Source organism: Hydra vulgaris, chromosome 15, assembly GCF_038396675.1.
Source record: "Hydra vulgaris chromosome 15, alternate assembly HydraT2T_AEP".
Classification (NCBI taxonomy): Eukaryota; Metazoa; Cnidaria; class Hydrozoa; order Anthoathecata; family Hydridae; genus Hydra; species Hydra vulgaris.
In genome coordinates, this window is record NC_088934.1 from 16,321,767 (window position 1) to 16,342,500 (window position 20,734).

Consider the following 20,734-nt stretch of genomic DNA (forward strand, 5'->3'; position numbering starts at 1 on the left):
AAATAAATTCACAATGAAAGTAAATTTTTACGATGATGCATTATTTATAATATAATAGAAAGTAAAATGACTTTTGGAACCATTAAAACAACTTAAATAAAAGATAACTTTCTTATTAAAAAAATATTTTTTGAAATATCAAAAAATATTATGTTTCTACTTCATTATATATCAACGGAAAGTTATATTTCAACAAATTGTCTGTTGATGGAAAAACAAAGAAATAGATTCATGCTGTTAATATCATAGGAAAACACTTTGTTGAACAAAACATTTTAAAGTCTGCTACAATCATTTTGTTGATGGCTTTACCACTTATGAAAATCCTTTTCTGACAAAAAAATCAAGGCCTCCTCACAAATTTAGAGCAAGATTTCTTGAAAAACCGATTTCTTAAAAAGTTTTAAACCTAATACTTCTAACTCCGATACACTTATCAGATTTTATTTCTTACAGTTATAATATTGGTGATAACTTATTTCTTATGAGAAAGAGTGGACCTAGAAAAAACATCTCACTGGAACAGTAATTTATGTTAGTTGTAATTAGTTGTTAGTTAATTTATCTTAGTTATAATTACAGGTGGATCTTTTATTTGAAGACTTTTGCTTTTGGATATCTGGCAAAACTGTTTTTTTATTATTTTGTCAGTAGTTATGATATTCCTAATACAATTAAGACCAGGATATGGAAGATAGTGGCTTTAAAATTAAGAGTGTAACTTTAAAATTACACTTTGCATATAAAAAATAAACTTTAAAATAACTTTGCATCTTATCATATAAAAAGAGAATTTCTGTAATTGATTGTCTGTTTTATATAAATGATTTTTTCTTTTAATAAACAAATTTTCTTTAGATTATTTGATTGAATAATTTTTGATTTTCATGTGAAGAAAGAAATAGAAACTAGTTTAAAACATGTATTGTTTTTGTATTATGAAATATATATGTGTGTGTGTGTGTGTGTGTGTGTGTGTGTGTGTGTGTGTGTGTGTGTGTGTGTGTGTGTGTGAGTGTGTATAATGTATGATGTGTGTATATATATATGTATATATATAGATGTATAGATATATAGATATATATATATATATATATATATGTGTGTGTATGTATGTATGTATGTATGTATGTATGTATGTATGTATGTATGTATGTATGTATGTATGTATGTATGTATGTATGTATGTATGTATGTATGTATGTATTTATCTATATATGTATGTATGCATATAGCTTTTATTCTTTATAACATTCAAGGATATAGATGTTCATTTAATGAATCATTTTCTATCTCATCTTGCTTCTAAACGCTTCTGTCCTGGTGTCATTGAGGAAATTAGAAAAACAAAAGTGTTGATCAATTGTGTTTGTGAGTCTGTTATCAAAAGTAAATGCAGCAATGCAACAAAAGAAATGGTGAAAAAATTACAGTAGGTTTTTTGCTTAGATATTATATTAAAATAAATTAAATATTATATTTAAAAAAGTTGAATATGATATTACATACAAACGTTAGAAATCCATTACATACAATACACTCATTATTCAGACTTATTTCAATATCACAATTTTTAAAATGTTTCAATTATTTAACGTTTATGAATCATATCTCAATGATATTTTTAATGACTTAATAGTTCCAATATTTTTTATTTCAAGTAATTTTTTGTTTTTTATTAATATTTTATTTTTTCATTTTGCTTTATTGGTTTTGATAAAATATTTCAAATTAAAACATCAGACCTTAAACTGTTTTTTAATGTAATTTAGAATTCGTTGGTGCAGTTTTAGAATCTGTCAAAAGTTTTCAGATGTTGTGTTTCAAACCTCTACAAGTTTTTGCAATCATCAAATTGATTTGTTAATCTCACTGTGGAAGGTTGTTTTTTTGTTTTTTAAATTAATGTATCTATCTTCACCATTATTTCACTATTGCTTAAGTCATTTTCAAAATAAGCAGGGGGGAGGCATTAACGGTTGAAAGTTATATTTTGCACAGTCTTCTATTATATTACAAATCACTTATACCTCAAACTAAGTTTTTTCATTTGTTTCATTGTTGTGTAAAAGGATAAATAGCAAATTTTTTTAAAGTTTTTTTAAAGTTTTTTATCAAATCATGAAAAAAACAATTTTAATTTCTAATTTTTTTTTAAGTAAAAATGTATAAATTTATTATTATTACATAACTAAAATTGTATTCATTTTCTAAAGTTTTATTAATTTTAGAAGTTAGAAACTCTTCCAAATGATATGCTGACCTGTGAATCATGGTATATAGTTGAAGAATTTTTTAAAGAATCTCTTTTAATCGATTATTCTAACATGTAATTTAACTTTTTTTTTGTTTTATTTTAGTAGTAGTTGTAATTTAATAATAATAGTTAATAAGTTATTATTATTGCTGTTATTGTTTATATAAATGTATTTATTAACAAGACATCCCCAGCAATAAAATCATTTTGAAAAAAAAAATGTTCAAAATGAATATATTTCTATTTGTGTATTTAACAAGATTTAATTGCTGGGCAACCTTATTGTTGTTAATGTTATAATGATTAATATGATTTAATTCATTGCATGCATTGTATTTTTTGTATTATCTTATTAGCGAAGATTGCAAATATATATATATATATATATATATATATATATATATATATATATATATATATATATATATATATATATATATATATATATATATATATATATATATATCAGGGCTTGTGATGAAGAAAATCGTCAAGCGTGTTATATCGCGCTCGTAAAATTAGAATATGTTTTCATCGGGCGTGATTATGTGCGCTCGAGATAACGTCGGCGAGCGGGATGATGAAAATTGCTAAAGGCGATACTCATAAAAAGCTTTTTTTTTTTATATCTTTTTTTATTTGTTACATAATTCTTACGTCAAAAAAATGTTTGAATTAGTATCACAGTTATGAAACTACTTCAACGAAAGAGATTTTTATACTTCCAAACTATATATTGTATATTGTTAGATCGCGATTTTATTTTTAACTATTTATGTTATAAAAAAATAATATCAAACAAAAACGCAACTTCTTATTGATTTAGTATTGAAGTATAATTTAGTGACTTAGTTTTGCTTCGTTGTTTTGATATATGTATTTTAAAATGTTACTCTGTAAACTTAATTAACGGTTAATGGTTTTTATATTTCTTGATATTTTTTATTCAAATTAATTATTTAATTTTTTTCTAAAATTTCTTTTTTAAATTACGTTTTTTTATCTTAAAAATATAACACAAGAATAATTTGAAGTAATAATAAATAAAAATAATAACTTTTCATTTAATAAATATTGACATCGTTACTTAGTTTTCTTTTCGAATGTCTTTAATTGCGAACATTCTAAACAACAGAATCGTTTTAAATTTGAGTTAAAATCAATAATAGTTAATAAAAAATCTATACCATGAACAAAAACTAATTTTAAAAATTACTCTATTATTAATATTTATTTTTATTATAAACGATTTGTGGAATATTACAAACAATAAATCAAATAAATTTTACTTGATAATTTCACAAGATTAAAAATACTCCGCAGTTTTAATTTTCTTTTAATGGTTTTCTAATTTTCTATTCTTATTTTATTTGCGCATTTTTGTATTCACATTGCGTTTCCACGTGCACATTCCATTATTGAAATTAGTGACGATAACGACTTTAAACTGCTCATTCATTACGTTAGTGCAAAAGAGAACGACGTTGTGCTTTTTATATTTTATATCAGTTGTTTGATAACAGAATATCTTTAATAAAAATCTTTTTTAAATATTTTATGAAAATAAAAAAATAATCTTGAACTATTGGACGAGCGTTATTTTATACGCTCGTTATTAGCTGAACGAGCGTTGTTTATCGCGCCTAGAACGTTTGAAAATACCGTTTACGGGCGCGTTTTACGAGCGGAGCGCGATCGCGCTCGCTTCATCACAAGCCCTGATATATATACACACACACACGCATATATATATACACACACACATTTATATATGTGTGTGTATTGGGGCAAGAAATATAGGATTGTTAAATCTTTGAAAAACTTATAGGTTTATAAATATTAATATTCATTAAAAGCCAACACTTGAGTTTAGGGCTGTTGAAGTTTCAGATCTATCCCAACTAAAGAAGCTGCAGAAACTATTTTCACAGAAAATATTTTTAATTGTATTGAAAAAAAGTACAAATTGTTGTCAGTTCGGCAACAGTAGATCTGTCATTTTATTTATATATAAAATCCCCCATATTGCTGTTCTGTTGGAAATTTCCGTTTTCAGAAAAAAAAAGTGTTTACCTTTTTTTTTCTTTTTCTTAGACAAACGGTTTTTGAAAAAGAAGAATTCAAGAAGCGATGCATTTCATTTTATGCTGAGGTTGTTGCTGAGTTTTGCTTTTCAAGAAAAGATTTTGATAGAGTGGATACAAATGTCATTGAAAATATTCTGAATTATGTTTTTTCTTCCGAAACCACTAAAGTATTTTCACCAATACCAGATTATGCACTTGATCCAACTCCTGTTATTCGTTCATTTTTACTCCAACAACTTCTACAAAGGTTTGTTTTTTTATGTTTAATGTGTTCAGTTTTATGATTAAGTTATGCTGTTGTTAACTGATATGAATAATTAAAAGTTAAATAAAACATAAAACTGATTGCAAATTCAAGAAATAATAAAACTGTTTATCAGCCTCAAAAATGTCATATATATTTGTTATTCCAATTTCCAATTTGTTTTTTGTATTTATAATTTATTATTTACAGTCAACATTCTTTTATTCCTTTAGCCTCAGAACAAAAGTAGTTTTGATTAATTTTAGCAACTATAAAAATGTATCCTCCTCCAGATTTTTCTACCCAGGCTATCAGATGTTTTCCTAAAACATTTTTCTTTTTTTAGGAGTTACAATGAGGTCCAAAAATATCTCAGTCACCATTTAGCTATGCTATTTTCACATACAGATCAAAGTCAGCTTCTTGAAGTTGCAAAACTTTTTATATATTGCATGGAGGTTGGTTTTTTAATATAATATACAAAATATATTATCAATTATGTTTCTGTGGTGTAGATATCTAAAAGTAGAAAAAAAGAAACCCTAAAGGTCTTTAGGAGTATTTAGGGCATTTTGGGCAAGCGGTGTCTAATTGAGCAGTGTGTAATGAGTTGGACATGGTTTCATTCATCTCTTGTTACTGTTACACAAAAGCTACATGGTGAATAACTTTTTGGCTGCATAAATAATATGAATATACATATATATTCACCATCTAATTTTTGTGTCACAGTAATATGACTAACATCGACTAGCTTTTCATCACTGACCTAGCAAATTGTTTTATTAGTTTTCTTAAGATTTGATTAGTACTATTAGTAGTTTTGATATAATAGTTTGATTTGATTATTTATTTGATTTATATTAGTTTAATTAGTTTAATAGTATACAATATTTTGTTTTTTGAGCTACACTGGCAATCTTCTAAACCATACCATAAGAGTTTTATACAATAGTTCAAAATCATTTTTTAGATAAGTTATAAGTATTAAATGTCACTAGATGTAACCTAAATTTTTCACTGTATATGTATATATATAGTTATATATACATATTTATAAATGTTACACATATGTGTATATATAAGCACAAATATATATATATACATGTACATATATATATATATATATATATATATATATATATATATATATATATATATATATATATATATATATATATATATATATATATATATATAGAGAGAGAGAGAGAGAGAGAGAGAGAGAGAGAGAGAGAGAGAGAGAGAGAGAGAGAGAGTTGTGTTGTATTCTGTTAGATAAGTTTCGTGTCTTCATCGGTTTAAGAGTGATCGATATTTATAAAATAGATCAAAGTATATTAAAATATTTAAATGAAAAAAATACGACTTTTTTTAAGGTACTTTAAGTTGCCATTCGGCAATCATTCAGCCATATATTTTATTAAAATCATATTTTTTTTCATTTAATTATATATATATACATACATACATATATACATACATACATACATACATACATACATACATACATACATACATACATACATACATACATACATACATACATATAGAGTTGCAAAAAAAACCGTTTTTTTTTAATTGTGTTTTTTTTGCAAAAAAAACATGTTTTTTTTTGTGTTTTTTTTGTTTTTTATAGTTTTTTTTGTTTTTTTAGATTAAAAAAAATTATTTACTTTTATTTAATTTCTATTTTTATTATAAATGTAATACAATATATAATAGTAACATGATATATGATAAATATATAGTACATCACTTGAAAAATTTATTTTTAATTAACAAAAGACTCTGTATTCTGGCTTTCTTGTTCATTAAGGTCTTCTTTTGTAAAGTCAAATCCGTATTCTTCAGAGTCACTTGATACCTCTGACTCTAAACTCTGTGAAGTACCATTGTCCAGAAAAAATTCTTTGACTTGTTGATGATTCTGCATTACATTTTAGATTTTTGAGTTGTAAATTATGTGATATAAGTACTAATTTTGAAGCTCTGTCATTTGTCAATCTATTCCGTTTTTGATTGTGGATCCAAGATTGCCTACTAAATGATCTTTCGACTGCAGCACTTGTTGGTGGAAGTAATAAAATTTTACTTGCAATATTTGATAGTATTGGAGCACAAGAACAACATATTCCCTTCCACCAACTTACAGGAGATGAATGTTTTACTGAAGCCCATATAAAAGGTTTTGCAAAAAGTCCTTCATTTGATCTATAATCAGCTATCTCACCCAAAATTTTGTCATCACATTCTTTAATAGAAGAATCCATTTTTCCTAATTTATGTAGCGTTTCAATGGCATCAATCTAAAGAAGATGTTTTAAATAAGGCATCTTAATTCATTTTAAATATAATTTCCTTTTTTTTCAATTAATTTAAATGAGGATTAAATTCTGAAAATACTCACCATTTCATCTCCAGAGATATGACATCCTTTATAACGTGGATCCACTAAATTTGCAGCAAGATGAGTGTTTTGAATGTGAAATTTCCTTCTTTTGGCAATTATTTCCATCATAGCATTTTCCTCGCCTTTTAGAATTGGACTGCAAAGGATATTGTCCTGAAAAGACTTTTCTAAATCTGAAAATGTTTTTGCAACAATGGAGAGACTTAATTTATCTCCTTCAACTGCTGCAATTGCTATGGCTATTGGTTTTAATAACTTGATAAACCCATCCACTTTATCCCAGAACACTTCTGACAACAATAGGCTTTGAATAGGCTTAGCAAGAGATTTTGCTTCATCGTCAATAGCTAATCCCCGTAGTGCTAATCTGTTGTTATGAAGACTTTCCATACAATGTATAATTGAAGCCCATCTGAAGAATATATTTATTTATAATTAAATATTTATTTGCCTAATGTTATTTCCATACTAAGTATTATGATTTATAATGTAATATAAACTTTTTAAAAATTTATAATAATACTTTTTATGTTTTATTTTTTATGTTTTTATGTTTAATTTTATTATAAAATAATTTTTAATAAACCTAGTTGTTACTGGAAGCTTTAGTGATTGTTGAATGATTTGTCCTGATTTCTGCTGATGTTGTTTTAACAAAGCTGATAAAATTTGAGAGTTCTTTATCCCTTTTACCACCATTGTGCAATTTCTTTGGGGATCTGCTATTGATTTCAAGTTACTCGTATCAGTAAAAATTAAATTACATTGTATGTGCCAGGCATCCATAAGGATATATGTGAGGAAATTCAGTAACTATTAGTTGCCATGCTTTTTTCATATTGGCTGCATTATCAGTACAAACACCAAGAACTTTCATAGGTCCAACATCGCATATTATTTTTTTAACTATATTTGCCATATATTCGCCAGTATGACTTTCTGCGCCTAAATAAAGAGTTATACGTTTAATAATTATAATAAACTATAAAAATTTAAATATTTTTGAAAAACTTTACAACTTTGGAGAATATAAAATAAAACTTGCTATCTGACAATTCTGAAGACATGATAACTAAAATTAATCTAAAAAGACTACCTGTTTCTATGCTGGTTCAAAATATAGGTTGAGGTACCGTTACAACAAAATTAATGATTCCTTCATTCCTGTAAATAGTAAAATCTATCTTTATTACTGATTTTTATTATTTATGAATTATACACATGAAGTTAGAATGCACCTAAATTATATATGTGTAGCTTACATTGTTACATAATTTTGTTATATAACGTTTAAAAGTATCTAGGTATTGGATACTCCTATACTAGTGCACAAATCAGAACGTAGATAAATAGCCCTACTATTTTAAATCATATTTTCCTTGCCTGATATTGCTCCACCCATCACACAAAATTGCTACACTTAAAGCAGTTCCTACAAGTTCTTTAACGGTAGTTGAGGTTTCATTATAAACCCTTTCAAGTAGGGAATTAGACAACATATCACGGTTAGGTAATTTAAATGCAGGTCTCAATTTTGCAAACCTGTCTTTCCATAGTTTATTTTCAAAAACTCTTAATGAGCACCCAGTACCATAGACAGGGCGTGCTAAATCCATTTGCGATTCATCCTGTAAAAACATGAAATTTACAAAAATTGTTATTACAAAAATTTCTTATGTACTAAATAAAGTTTGCTAAATATTTGAAAGTATTAATTATTCTAAATATAATTCTTACTATTTGTTCATTAGTCATTTTGTCCGAAAAAATGTAGGATGCAATTTTATTTTTCTGAGGTGTGAATGGAACTCTTGTTGAAGAATGCAATCGTTTCAAGGGAGGCTTATCTGAATTGGTTTTATTCGGCTTACAGTCTCCAAACTTAGGGGTTGTAGACCTACTTTGGTTTCCACAACAGCTTGGGGTTCGAAAGAAGGACTCAATTGGAATTTGCAATATAGCAGATGATAAACATATTTTTTCCTTTTTTTCCATACATTGAATAGGTAAGCTTTCAGGAATATCTTCTTCCATCATTAGTTCAGTTTGAACTTTCTTTTGTTTAAAAGGCATATCGTTCAAATATTTGTTTTTTATTTGATCTCCACATTTCATACATTTTGCAATGTGCTTGGTCATTCGAGTGCCATTTTTTGATAGCTTTAAGCTGCAAAATTTGCATATAACTTGTTGAATTTTAGAACCTCCAGATTCTAAAGGTGCCTCATTGAACAATGTAGCTACAAAACATTTCTTTCTGCCTGGCTTTTTTTTTTTAGATTTTTTTTTTTTTAAAGAAATATAAACAATATTTTTAAAATTGTTTAATATTAAGTTTTTATCATTAGTTATACAAACTTAGTTATTGTGTTATTTTTATTTACTTGAATACTTTTTGAATAAATAAAATTTTAGCTATCTAATTGCAATTTAAATAAACATTTGAAAAAAATGATTTAAATTTTCTAAACTCAAATGAATCCAAGATAAAAAAACTTATAAAAAACAAAATTAAATCTTCAAAATAAACCAAACTATTTCAATTTTAAATTCCAATAATTAAAACTAGTTAAAATTTCAATTTTAAACTCTGTTTAAAATTGAAAAATATAAAATAAAGAAATAAACTATTAAAATTTTACTAAAGTAATAAACAAAATTAAATTAAACATTAAAATTTTATATAACTGTTGGTTCATTTTTGTATTTTGCAATGCAGTGATATTTCATTCATTTTTATGAATAAAATAACACTGCTGAAATAACATTTTTATTTCATTCATTCAGTAGTGTTATACTTACAATTAACTAGTAGCTACTAGTATAGTTTTTTTGAGATATATGAAAAAATTACTTAATTTTTTTTTTAATATTTAATACTGTTTTTTTTTTAAATATGCATTTTATTTAATAGAAAACATTCATATTTTGAAGGTTTAATGCCTCTGAAACTGTTTCAAGTATTATTAATATCTTAAATTTAATAAATACTAAAAAAATAAAAAATAAAAAAAGCTATAAAAAACAGTTTTTAAGAAGAAAAAACCGTTTTTTTTGGGTTGCAACTCTATTAATTTGTAAGAAATATTATATAGGGTAAAATACATTACATTTAATAAAAAACATGAATATTTTGAAGGTTTACTGACACTGTAACTTTTTAAAGGATAATTAATATATAAAATTTAATGGACACCTAAAAATAACAAAAAAAACCATTAAAAACATGTTTTTAGGACAGGCCTGTTTTTTTTGCAAAAAAAACGTGTTTTTTATAAAAAAAACGCGCATGTTTTTTTTGAGTTGCAACTCTACATACATACAGACATACAGACACACATACATACATACATACATACATATAAATTAGCACTTAGCTAAGAAATCTGGCGTCATACTGAAATAGGGAATTCTTAGGACTTCAGTACATACATCAACTGACTATCAAGGGTAGACAGGCAGGGGAGTGCCACTGCATCAACTGAGGGTTTGGTTTGTGGTAGTAAGCTAGAATTCCTAGAATTCATTGAAATTTGTTTAAAGTTTGATTTTCCGAGTTTTTAAAAATCAAGTTTAAATTTGGATTTTGTAAATCGAATTTAAATTTTATTTTAAAGTTGTCAAATTTGAGTTTAATTTAGTTCAAATTATATCAAGTTTTATGAAGAAAATTCTTTTCATATTTGGTCATTTCAATTTTGTTAAATTTTTTTATAAGTTTTGTAAAGAGTAAAATTTTATTTTTTTATCATTTTACACATTTTTAAACAAAGTTGTTCAACATTAATGCATTGGATACTATTAGTTGATAAAGTTCCATTTCTGATGTTTGAAGAGGATCGAGCTCTGACGCTTAAAAATAATCCAGCTTGACACTTAAAGAAAACCCAGCTTGGATTGGACATTTTCCACATCAAATCCATTTTGTAGGTCACTTGATGAAAACAGATGATCTCATGGAAATTATTTTTAATAGAGATAAAAGGATAAAAATCAATGTAAAAATAAACAGATAAGAGAAAGTTTTTAAATTCAAAAGTTTGTATGCCAATGTTTGAATAGTCAAAATTCAAAAGTTTTGCCATTCAAACTTTGGTAAAAGCCATGTCCCTAGAAATACAAATAATTATATAAAATTAGAAATCGTTTTTTTACCTTAATATAAAAGTATTTTCACCTTAATACAAAAGTATTTTCTTGCAGACTGGAAACAAGAGTGAAATCTTGATAATATTTTTTCCACTATTGTAGCACATCAACATTAGCTTGATGAGGATCTGCCTAGTTAAGGTACCTGTTCATTGGCTTATGGTTGAATTAAACTGGCAGGCTAGCTTGACTAAGAACACCTCATTTTAGCCCTAAAGAAACAAGATTAAATAATAAAGAAAGAAAAATGTGCAAAACTTTAAATTTCGAATTTGAATTCCAAATACTTAAACCTTGCTTGAATGTTATAGTTCTCCACATAAACATCATAAAGTCTGCCTTCTTTCACTGGCTCCTTCTCGATCATCAGATCAATCATTTCCTTTAGGTTTGCACTTTCATGTTGTGCAAGTGTGAGCTCTTTGTTAAATGGGTGGAGAATAGCTTCACTGTTTGATAGCTTGTTGAGTTGAGAAATCAGGTAGCCCTAGGACTACCTTTGTGCCTTCATTATTGAAAAATTTAGACATTACTTGGTAGTCATGTGACCAACAACCAATTATCTGCCAATGGAAGATGGTTGGTTGTTGTTCAGATAAAAAGCTTAAAGGCATCTCGTACATCTTGGTGATTGCATCAATCAAAAAAAAAGTTTGTTAATATGTGTAATTATCAGGAACAACAAATATTAATTAGTTTTGAAAAAAAATCAAATTTATTCAGACTACCTGTTCAAGTTCCTCTGATGTAGGGATGCTTTTTTTTAATTTGGAATAAGTTCTCTTTCTAAAGCCTTTTTTGATTCTTTTAGGCGCTGGCCTCAACTTTAGGATACATCTCAACATCATCAAACTGAATTTCTTTAAAAAAAATTTTCTAGTCAATGTTAATCAATAAATGTATAGCTCTGTTTGCAAAAATAGAATGAGCCAATCATAGTTCAAGAAGTTAGGTTTAAATTTAATTACAAAGGTTCATTTTGTTAGTAGGAGATTTTTTTACAATTAAAATCTGTGCTTTTAAACAGAACTATAAATCCAAATTATAAGTTTAAGTATAAACTACAAGTTTGAAACTTGAACTTCAAGTTTTGTTAAGTTTGAATTCAATTAAACTGAAATCAAAATTAAAAACCTAATTTAAATTTAGATATCAAATTTAACAAAAATTGAATTCAAAATTAATTTTAAATTCCGAATTTAGTTGAATTTTGTTATGTCAATTTCAAAAGTGTTGCATTAGATTTTAATGTTTAAAGTATTTTCTTTGTTTTTAACCCCTTAACTGTAGCGCAGATATAAAAATTACATTCTCTATTACGACAAAATATATTTGTTCAGGATTATTTCAAGTTGTTTACCTTACTTTCATAAAGTGTGCCATAAACTGTATATGTTTTATTGGGAAAAAAAAGTTCAAGAAAAATATTTTTTTAAAGTTAATTTTGCACATCTCTATATATAAATGCTTAGGAGGAATCAAATTTGCAGGCAATAAAAGATAAAATTATATATTAATAAAATTTTAAAAATATATTAATAAAAATCATTTACAAACAGCTTGAAAATTTTCTTTAATATGATAATACATAAAATAAAGCGCAACACACAAACCAACATTACAGTCCATACACATATCGTCCCCTCAGTATTATCTTGTTCTATGTCACTAAACTATGGTTTTGAAAAAAAGGGATTTGAATTTTCAAAAGCCCTAAAAATGTTCAAAATAAACTTTGCACCAAATTTTGTTATTATAAAATTGTCAAGGTCAATATATAATACCCTTATAAACCATTTTTAGAAAATTATTGTGTATTTAGTGTTTAAAAAAATGATTTTTGACTTTTGAGATAGAACAAATTACTGACAAACTTTACAAAATACAAAAATTGTATAATGTTCTATGTCAATTTCTTTGGGTTTTTTTAATTATAGTTTGTCCAAACATGCACAAATGTCTTATTTGGTGAATGTTTTGAATGTATTTCTTACCAAGGACGGATACAAAGATGGGAGTATTCCCCTCCCCCCCCCCCCCTATCTTAAGAATTATCAATCTTCAAAATATTATTGATAGAAATTAAAAAAAAAATAAAAATACAAAATATTATTTTGCAACATTTGAATTTTTGGCAAAAAAAAGTTAGTTATATACACATTTAATATATTTATTAGTAAACTAATTTATAAGCATTTTTTACGCTCTTCGCGTGCATCTTATTTTTGTTCAATATGACTTAGATGCTGAGCCCGTTCACAATCATTTAAAGTACCTTCAGCACTTTTGATTTTAAAAAATTTACACTAATTACACCTATCTTTTTTTCTTTGCCGGAAAGAATTATTGAACTTAGTTAGAAAAATGATCAAATGAAACAGTGGTTTTAGCTGAAAAAATCATTTTTTTTGGTCATATAACCCCCTCCCCCCTAGGACAATGACCTGGATCCACCCCTGTTTTAGACATTATTTGGTTGTGTTCAAGTAAAACATTTTTTTTTTCATGAAACAATTATATTAAGATATAAAAATAATTAAGAAAAGTACATGGGAGATGCACATGAATTACTAAACACAAAGAGTTGCCATATAATTTCTATCAATCTCAGGCATGTAGGGCATCATTTTTTTAATATCTTCATTCTTTTCTTTTGAAAGTAAGTGGCTTTTTTTGGTCTGAATTGACAGTTTTGGTGCAGTTATGGGATATGCTGTAGATTTCTTTTTTCTTAATGATTGGGCACCTGCAAAAACTGAGGTGAAGCCATCTGCATGTTTTGTTTTAAATGAAACAGTAAAAGGATGATTGGAATAGTATTTTAATTGCTTTACTTGAGTAAAGGGCACTTTGGTAAAGTTATAGCTTTCAGCTCCAGCTTGAATATTTAAAAAATCAACATCTTTCATCTGCAGGATATTGAAAGGTTTCTGTCACCTAACAGACTTTAGTATTCTGATCAGACCCAGTGGACTGTATACCTCAGTTTTTTTTAATTTTTGGTCAATGCTGCTATGAACCGCATCAACCTCTTGAACACAGCCATGTCTGCTTGCAGAAAACTTTTGAGTGATAGATTCAACATCAGGATGAGCATTTAAAAAATGCTTTATTGCCGTGCTCATAATACTGTTTCTATTTTGCGGAACGCAAGAATCTGACCATAAAATGAGGTTCTTAAGTTGTGGATGGGTAGTCAGCACAGATTCTAAAATTCGTAGGATTGCAGATGCCAAATCATTTCCGGCTCTGCCAGATTGGCTTTCAGACCAGATACAACAATAAACATCTTTATCTAAAGAAAGATGTGCTGTCATATTATAAACAGACAGCTTCCTAAGATAAAAGAAGTTGGATATCTCAGCCTTGGGAACTGTTAAAACATTTTGTAAATCAAAACAGAGAACAGGATGTCCTGACTGTCTGTCTTTTTTGCGCTCTTCGCGTGCATCTTCTTTTTGTTCAATATGACTTAGATGCTGAGCCCGTTCACAATCACTTAAAATACCTTCAGCACTTTTGATTTTAAAAATTTCACACTTATCACACCTATCTTTTTTTCTTTGCTGGAAAGAAATATTGAACTCAGTTAAAAAAATTTCAGAGTATAAGTGCTTTTTAGCCGGTTGAAATCGTTTTTGCTGACAAAAGTCTTGGTAAAGCTCATACAGTCGACTAATAGACAATTCAGACTCAAAGTATTTTCTATTTGTATTAGCACGGCAATAGTGCGAGTCTATAACCGGAATACTATATATGTGTTTCCTAACGCCATCTCTGACCACGTCAGGAATTTTCTTTTTTGTATGTTTACCTTGTTTTCTTGGAGTAGGCGTGTTTGTATCTGTTTGGAAATGTTTATAAAAATATGAAATTCTTTGTTGGCTTATGTCAAGAGTGTTTAAAAAGAAAGGTTTGCAAACTCTGATGGGAATCCCTGCCAGGTGAAAAAAGTAGGCAAATGAGTATTGCCGCCTCGATGAAATTGCAAGTGTTCGTTTAGTTTTTTTCAAAATACGTGTTGTATTTTCACTATAAAAGTGTGCTTTGAGGTCATCATTGAGTCCCCAAAATTTGTTAAATAGTAACTCCCGTTGCTCTTGCGGAAAATAAATGTGGCATTTAAATTTACAGTTAGTACAGTCCTTCTCATTATTGATCTCTCTCTTTCTTCTTATCACTTTATTCCTGCTTTTATACTCCTGGCCAGCTTGACGCCTTTTTTTATTGACATTGCATTTCCAGCTATCTGGATTTCTGGTTTTTTTACGTCCAATTTTTTTTTTTGTTGAGAGTTGCTCTATTGGCACAACTATTTCTAAATCCGTATGTAGTAGCTTATTGTGGAAACTTGAATCGACACTGTAGAAATAAAAAGTATAAACTTTAGCTACATTTAAAAACAACATAATATTAAAAAAAAATCAAAAATTAATGACAATTGGAATTTCATAAGCATTGTAATTAGCAGGGTAATATAAGTTATTTTTTTACAGTTAGGAAATAAATAATATAAAGAATTTAGTCTTACTTAAAGACTTTGCACAATATATATATAGTTATTTAAAGGCACAATATATATAGTTATACATATAGTTATATATATATAGTTATACATATAGATTGATAGTTAGTTAACTACTAGTACTGTGTATGAGAGCTAGTCTTAAGTTATTTTAACCCTTTAATGCACAATATTTATATAGTAGTTGATAATGCACGATATAATAGTTGACTATTTTATCGTTAAAAGAACATAAAATGGAATCCAATTATCGGAAAAATAAAATTTTCCTTTTTATTTTCAAATTTTAAAATTACCATAGTAATAGAAACTACTTACGAGTCGGTATTAAGTAATTCAAAGTCAACTGTTTCTTTTGTAACTAAACCAATAAACTTACTTGACGACATTTTGAAAATATCAAAATAAAAAGTCACGTGACTTGCGCTACAACATTGATTTGCAGATTTGGGCATTAGAACATTATAATACTAAAATGTTTAAAAAAAGTGAAATAGAATAAGATAAAACTAACAAAATACGTAAAATTGTAATTAGAACAAAGTCAAATTGAATAAATCTTGACGAAGCAGAGAAGGTAATAATTTATTGATAAGTGGAAATAATACATTATACTTTTTTAAACAATAAAAATTGGTTTTTGCAAAAAAAAAAAATTTGTAGATAGAACAAGATAATACTGAGGGGACGATATATCTTGTCTCTGATCTTACTCTGTTCTCAGAGCATACAAAACAACTTCTACCAGGTTTAATAGTTTTCTCTGTAGCTGGAATACTTTCAATGAAATAATGTTCTGTTAATCATAAGGATGAAGGTGATACATGAGTTCAACTTTTATTTTTTTCCACTGATTCATGATACTAATTAATTAATCCTCTAAACTTTAAGAATGTCATATTAGATGATAACTTGTTTTTATAATATTTACATTGAATGCACAAATAACAATTAGGTGCATAAAAAAATTTTTGTACCATTTTTTTACTCTTTTTCTTTCAGATTCATAGGTTGTCAACATTTGGTCAGATTGGTCAACCATGTTTATGTTAAGTTATGTACCAATAGAGAATTTTTTTTTTTTTACCAGCTCTATTAACAGTGACTATATTATTTGGAACACAGGTACTCAGCATGTGTACATCTCTCTTATCTCTCCATTTGGTACACATCATAATTGTTTTTGTATCATATAGCACTAAAATATCACCAGTTTTAAGATTCTTAGAATTCTTTATATCTTGTGGTAACTTTTTGCAATTAATGTGTAATGTACCAATACAATCAGTATTATGATTTAGCAATACCTTGAAAATTTTGTAAGATGTGTACCAATTATTAATATGCAAACAATAACTTTCCAATTAAGTTATCCATTTGTTAAATAATAATTTTAGTAGCTTGATATTTTTATTTCTCTAAATCAGGAGCAAAACTGTTGCTTGTTTCAGTTCCAGTGAACAAAAAGCAATTTCAAATATAACCTAATTCAGATTTTGACCTCTCTAAAGCAGTAATGATTCATCTATGGATATATTTTTATGTGGTACATACAGAGTTTTGGCAAATTACTGTTAACATAATGAAGAAATTTTTTAATAAAAAAAAATCTTAGAATATTACTTTTTGTATTAATGGTGTGTCAAACAAAGGGTTTGTTGAAAAATACATAGGATTAGTTGGTTTCCACAGGATTCCACACTATAAAATGAATGCTATGTACGACCTGATATCATTTCTGACTAATGGTATCCATTTCTGAACTCTAGATTTACATATTATTTTACAGAATTCTGCTGCAAAAATGTTACTTTGCCCTACAATCAGATCAACAAGCTCATCGGTTACAAAAGCTTCAAATAAAGTAAGAGGGCTAATATCAATTAAAAAACTTGGGAACATAAAACATGTCATATCTGATCTATTGTTTAGCTTATCTGTGAAGCAGAAAAATCCGTAAGACACAAATGATACAACAGTTCCAGAATCCGGAAATAACCGTCAGATATGAAGAGCACAACAGTTTCATTTAACAGAATAATCCGTCAGACACACATAGAGCTATACCTTACAGAGACGGATATATCCGTCAGATACAGTTAAGGGGTTAAGTAATTTAAAATAGTGATTGAAAACCTATAACTGTTAGTGTATATATATATGTATATATATAAAACTGTTAATATATATATATATAGTTTTTAAGTATGAATGTATATGGGTATTTATATATGTATGTAGTTATACATATATAAATACTCATACATATATATATATATATATATATATATATATATATATATATATATATATATATATATATATATATATATATATATATATATATATATATATATATATATATATATATTTGAAATTGCTAGATCATCAGGAAGAGTCTTGCTGGATCATCAGGAAGAACTCTTCCTGATGATCCAGCAGTGGTGAAACTTCAAGTAGAAGAAAAAAGTTAGATAAGTGTTTTTAACTAATTTATTATTGCTCTGTTCTTTAAGAACATTGAGCACTCTATTTGTAAAATACATTGACATAATTTACATGTGTATATATATATATATATATATATATATATATATATATATATATATATATATATATATATATATATATATATACATAAATTTATATATAAAGGATATATATTTATATATAAATTTATATATAAAGGATAAAAAGGAATTGGATTTTTCTACGCTAATAAAGGAGACTAATATTAACTCGGCTCTACTTGAATATATATCAGATGAATTGGTTGCTGGATATGATTTTGCTCAGTTAGTCAAACCTGGAGAATCTTTAACAGAAGTCTCATTACTTGAACGTGTTGCTGCATTGCGAATAACTTTGAAAGTATCAGCTCAAGTAATGTGCGCCTGGTTTTTTGGAGGAACTTTTAACGAAACAAAAGTTAAAAGAAGTTTTGATAGCTTTTTGGCCTTACTAACAAAATTTATTCTTAAGTATAAAGACAGTCGGCCATATTTTTATTTCTTGAAGCAAATTGTTCGAAATTATGGTATTCAAGGTTTGAAAGAGATTGTAATAAAGCCTGAACTTGATTGGCTTCTTAATCAAGATGAAAGTGTTGTAAGCTGTAGTTTGGTTTTTTATGATTTAAATAAAAAAAATTTTTACAATTATTTGTTACATTATTCATTTTAATTTTTTTTTCTTTACTTTTTCTTGACACATATACTAAAGTATTTTCGCTGAAATGTAGTAAATTGCGTTGCTTTATGTTTTAAATTTTCAGAACAATATGACAAGTTATGACAAGTTTTTGGTGTATGGCAAGCATTATAAGGAAATTCGTGATCGTTTAGTTATTTGTATTTTAGAAGATAACCTGCTTGGTATAACTCAACTGGAAGAAGTAAGATTATCTTTTTTGCTATTGTAAAGTTTTGTTGAACTTGTTATTTTATTACTCAAAATAGGAGTAAAATTATAAAAATATAAATGAAATTTTTGTTAATAAATATTAACACCTTATTTTGTATTAACAGTACAGATAAATAGTAAACACATAGAATAAATGTAAAAAAATGAATTACCTTATATTGTAGGATGATGAGAACAAAACAAATGTGTTTCTTCAATTATCATTGTTCAAAGGATTATCCAATCTTCCTGTAAGAAGGAATATTTATTTATTTTGATTAAAAAATATAAATTTTTTGTTTCACTTTTTGTAAATTTTTAAATTTGCAGCTAAATTTATTTTTTTTCTATAGAGCCTTGCAATTCTCAAAGATGAAATAAAAATACAGGTAAAATTTTTATTTTATCTTTTTTTTTTTAAATTTATGTTTTATCTTTAATTTATTAATATATATGTTTATTTTATCTTAAGTTTATTTTTATTTTATCTTCTTTTTTTTTTTACTATTGTATATTTAGTTAAATTTGTCTTTAGACATGTTTATCTGCCATAAGAAGCTTTTCAACTTTAGAATCATATTCTTCAATTTTATATCATTTCTGGGTTGTAATAAATTCTGGCAATCCTTCTACACATCTTTTTTTGCTGCTGGCCACGTACCCACAACAAGTTTATGTTAGAATATTACATACATGTTTTGAAAATAATTTCATTTTATAGAAAAGAAGATGATGTTAAGGAGATAAACAAATGTGAAAAAGTTTAAGGAGACAATTTTTTATAATCAAAAAAGTAAAATATTTTTACAGCTTATTAACAGATCCAAACCAAGGATAAGTTGCAGGATAAGTTAGGACAAATTCCAAAAAAATTAGGGCATTTTACAAAAAAATCATACACATTTTAAATGTGTAAAAAATCACCAAGATAAAATAAATTATGCAAGCATAATAAACTATAGATAAATACTTCAAAATCAAGAATCACAATAAAATTAAATTTTTGACCTGTGGGGGATTGTTAACAATAAATAAAAAAGATTATTTTATATCATATATTGGAATGGTGTTCAAAACAACATTTAAAAATTGTCTTTCAATAAAGAAGATATAAAAAAATATTTTTATATATTAATGTTGATGACTGTAAAAAGTTGATCTCCTTGAACATAACCATCTTAATATTTCAATCATGTTTATTTCCTAAGATATATCTTTTTTTATATTTTATTATTATTATTTTTATTATTATTTACTTTTCTTACCAAGCTATGTTTTATGTGAAATCAAGAAAAAAATTTAACCAAGTGTGAAAGTGTAAATAAAGTACCACTTACTTCGGAGTCCGTTTTGAAAAAATTTGCATAGATTTTGCTTTTTATTAGGGATGGTTTCTTCCAGCAATGCCACATGATAACTTATCAGATGTTTTTGGCTTAAATCTTAGTGATAACAGCAATTCCTTTCTATTTTATGGTAACCTTATTTATTTTAAATATAATGCTGTTTCAATTTTTTTATATATTTAATTTTTATATCTATTTAAATGTTGTTTAGCATGTCCTCGTGGTCATCCATACGTGATAACAAATGTAAGAGCTTAATTTCATGTTTTAATAATTTCATTTCATGTTTAATTTCATACTTAAAGGTAAAA

The 20,734-nt window shown here is 26.5% G+C and overlaps 1 protein-coding gene across 4 annotated transcripts in view; it reads left to right on the forward strand.

Annotated features, from left to right (window-relative positions):
- Positions 1-20,734, forward strand: part of LOC136092465 (E3 ubiquitin-protein ligase rnf213-alpha-like) — a 52,043-nt gene that overhangs the window by 7,203 nt on the left and 24,106 nt on the right. For 2 of the 4 annotated variants that reach the window (XM_065820734.1, XM_065820733.1), the window contains exons 2-14: positions 859-922; positions 1,260-1,432; positions 1,773-1,881; positions 2,232-2,329; positions 4,352-4,591; positions 4,935-5,046; positions 18,364-18,783; positions 18,950-19,069; positions 19,263-19,328; positions 19,431-19,466; positions 19,613-19,753; positions 20,463-20,553; positions 20,635-20,669. In XM_065820734.1, the coding sequence (XP_065676806.1) occupies positions 1,278-1,432; positions 1,773-1,881; positions 2,232-2,329; positions 4,352-4,591; positions 4,935-5,046; positions 18,364-18,783; positions 18,950-19,069; positions 19,263-19,328; positions 19,431-19,466; positions 19,613-19,753; positions 20,463-20,553; positions 20,635-20,669 (1,623 nt within the window). In that variant the 5' untranslated portion in view covers positions 859-922; positions 1,260-1,277. The remainder of the gene's footprint in view (positions 1-858; positions 923-1,259; positions 1,433-1,772; positions 1,882-2,231; positions 2,330-4,351; positions 4,592-4,934; positions 5,047-18,363; positions 18,784-18,949; positions 19,070-19,262; positions 19,329-19,430; positions 19,467-19,612; positions 19,754-20,462; positions 20,554-20,634; positions 20,670-20,734) is intronic. The other 2 variants (XM_065820730.1, XM_065820731.1) reach the window with 1 other exon arrangement.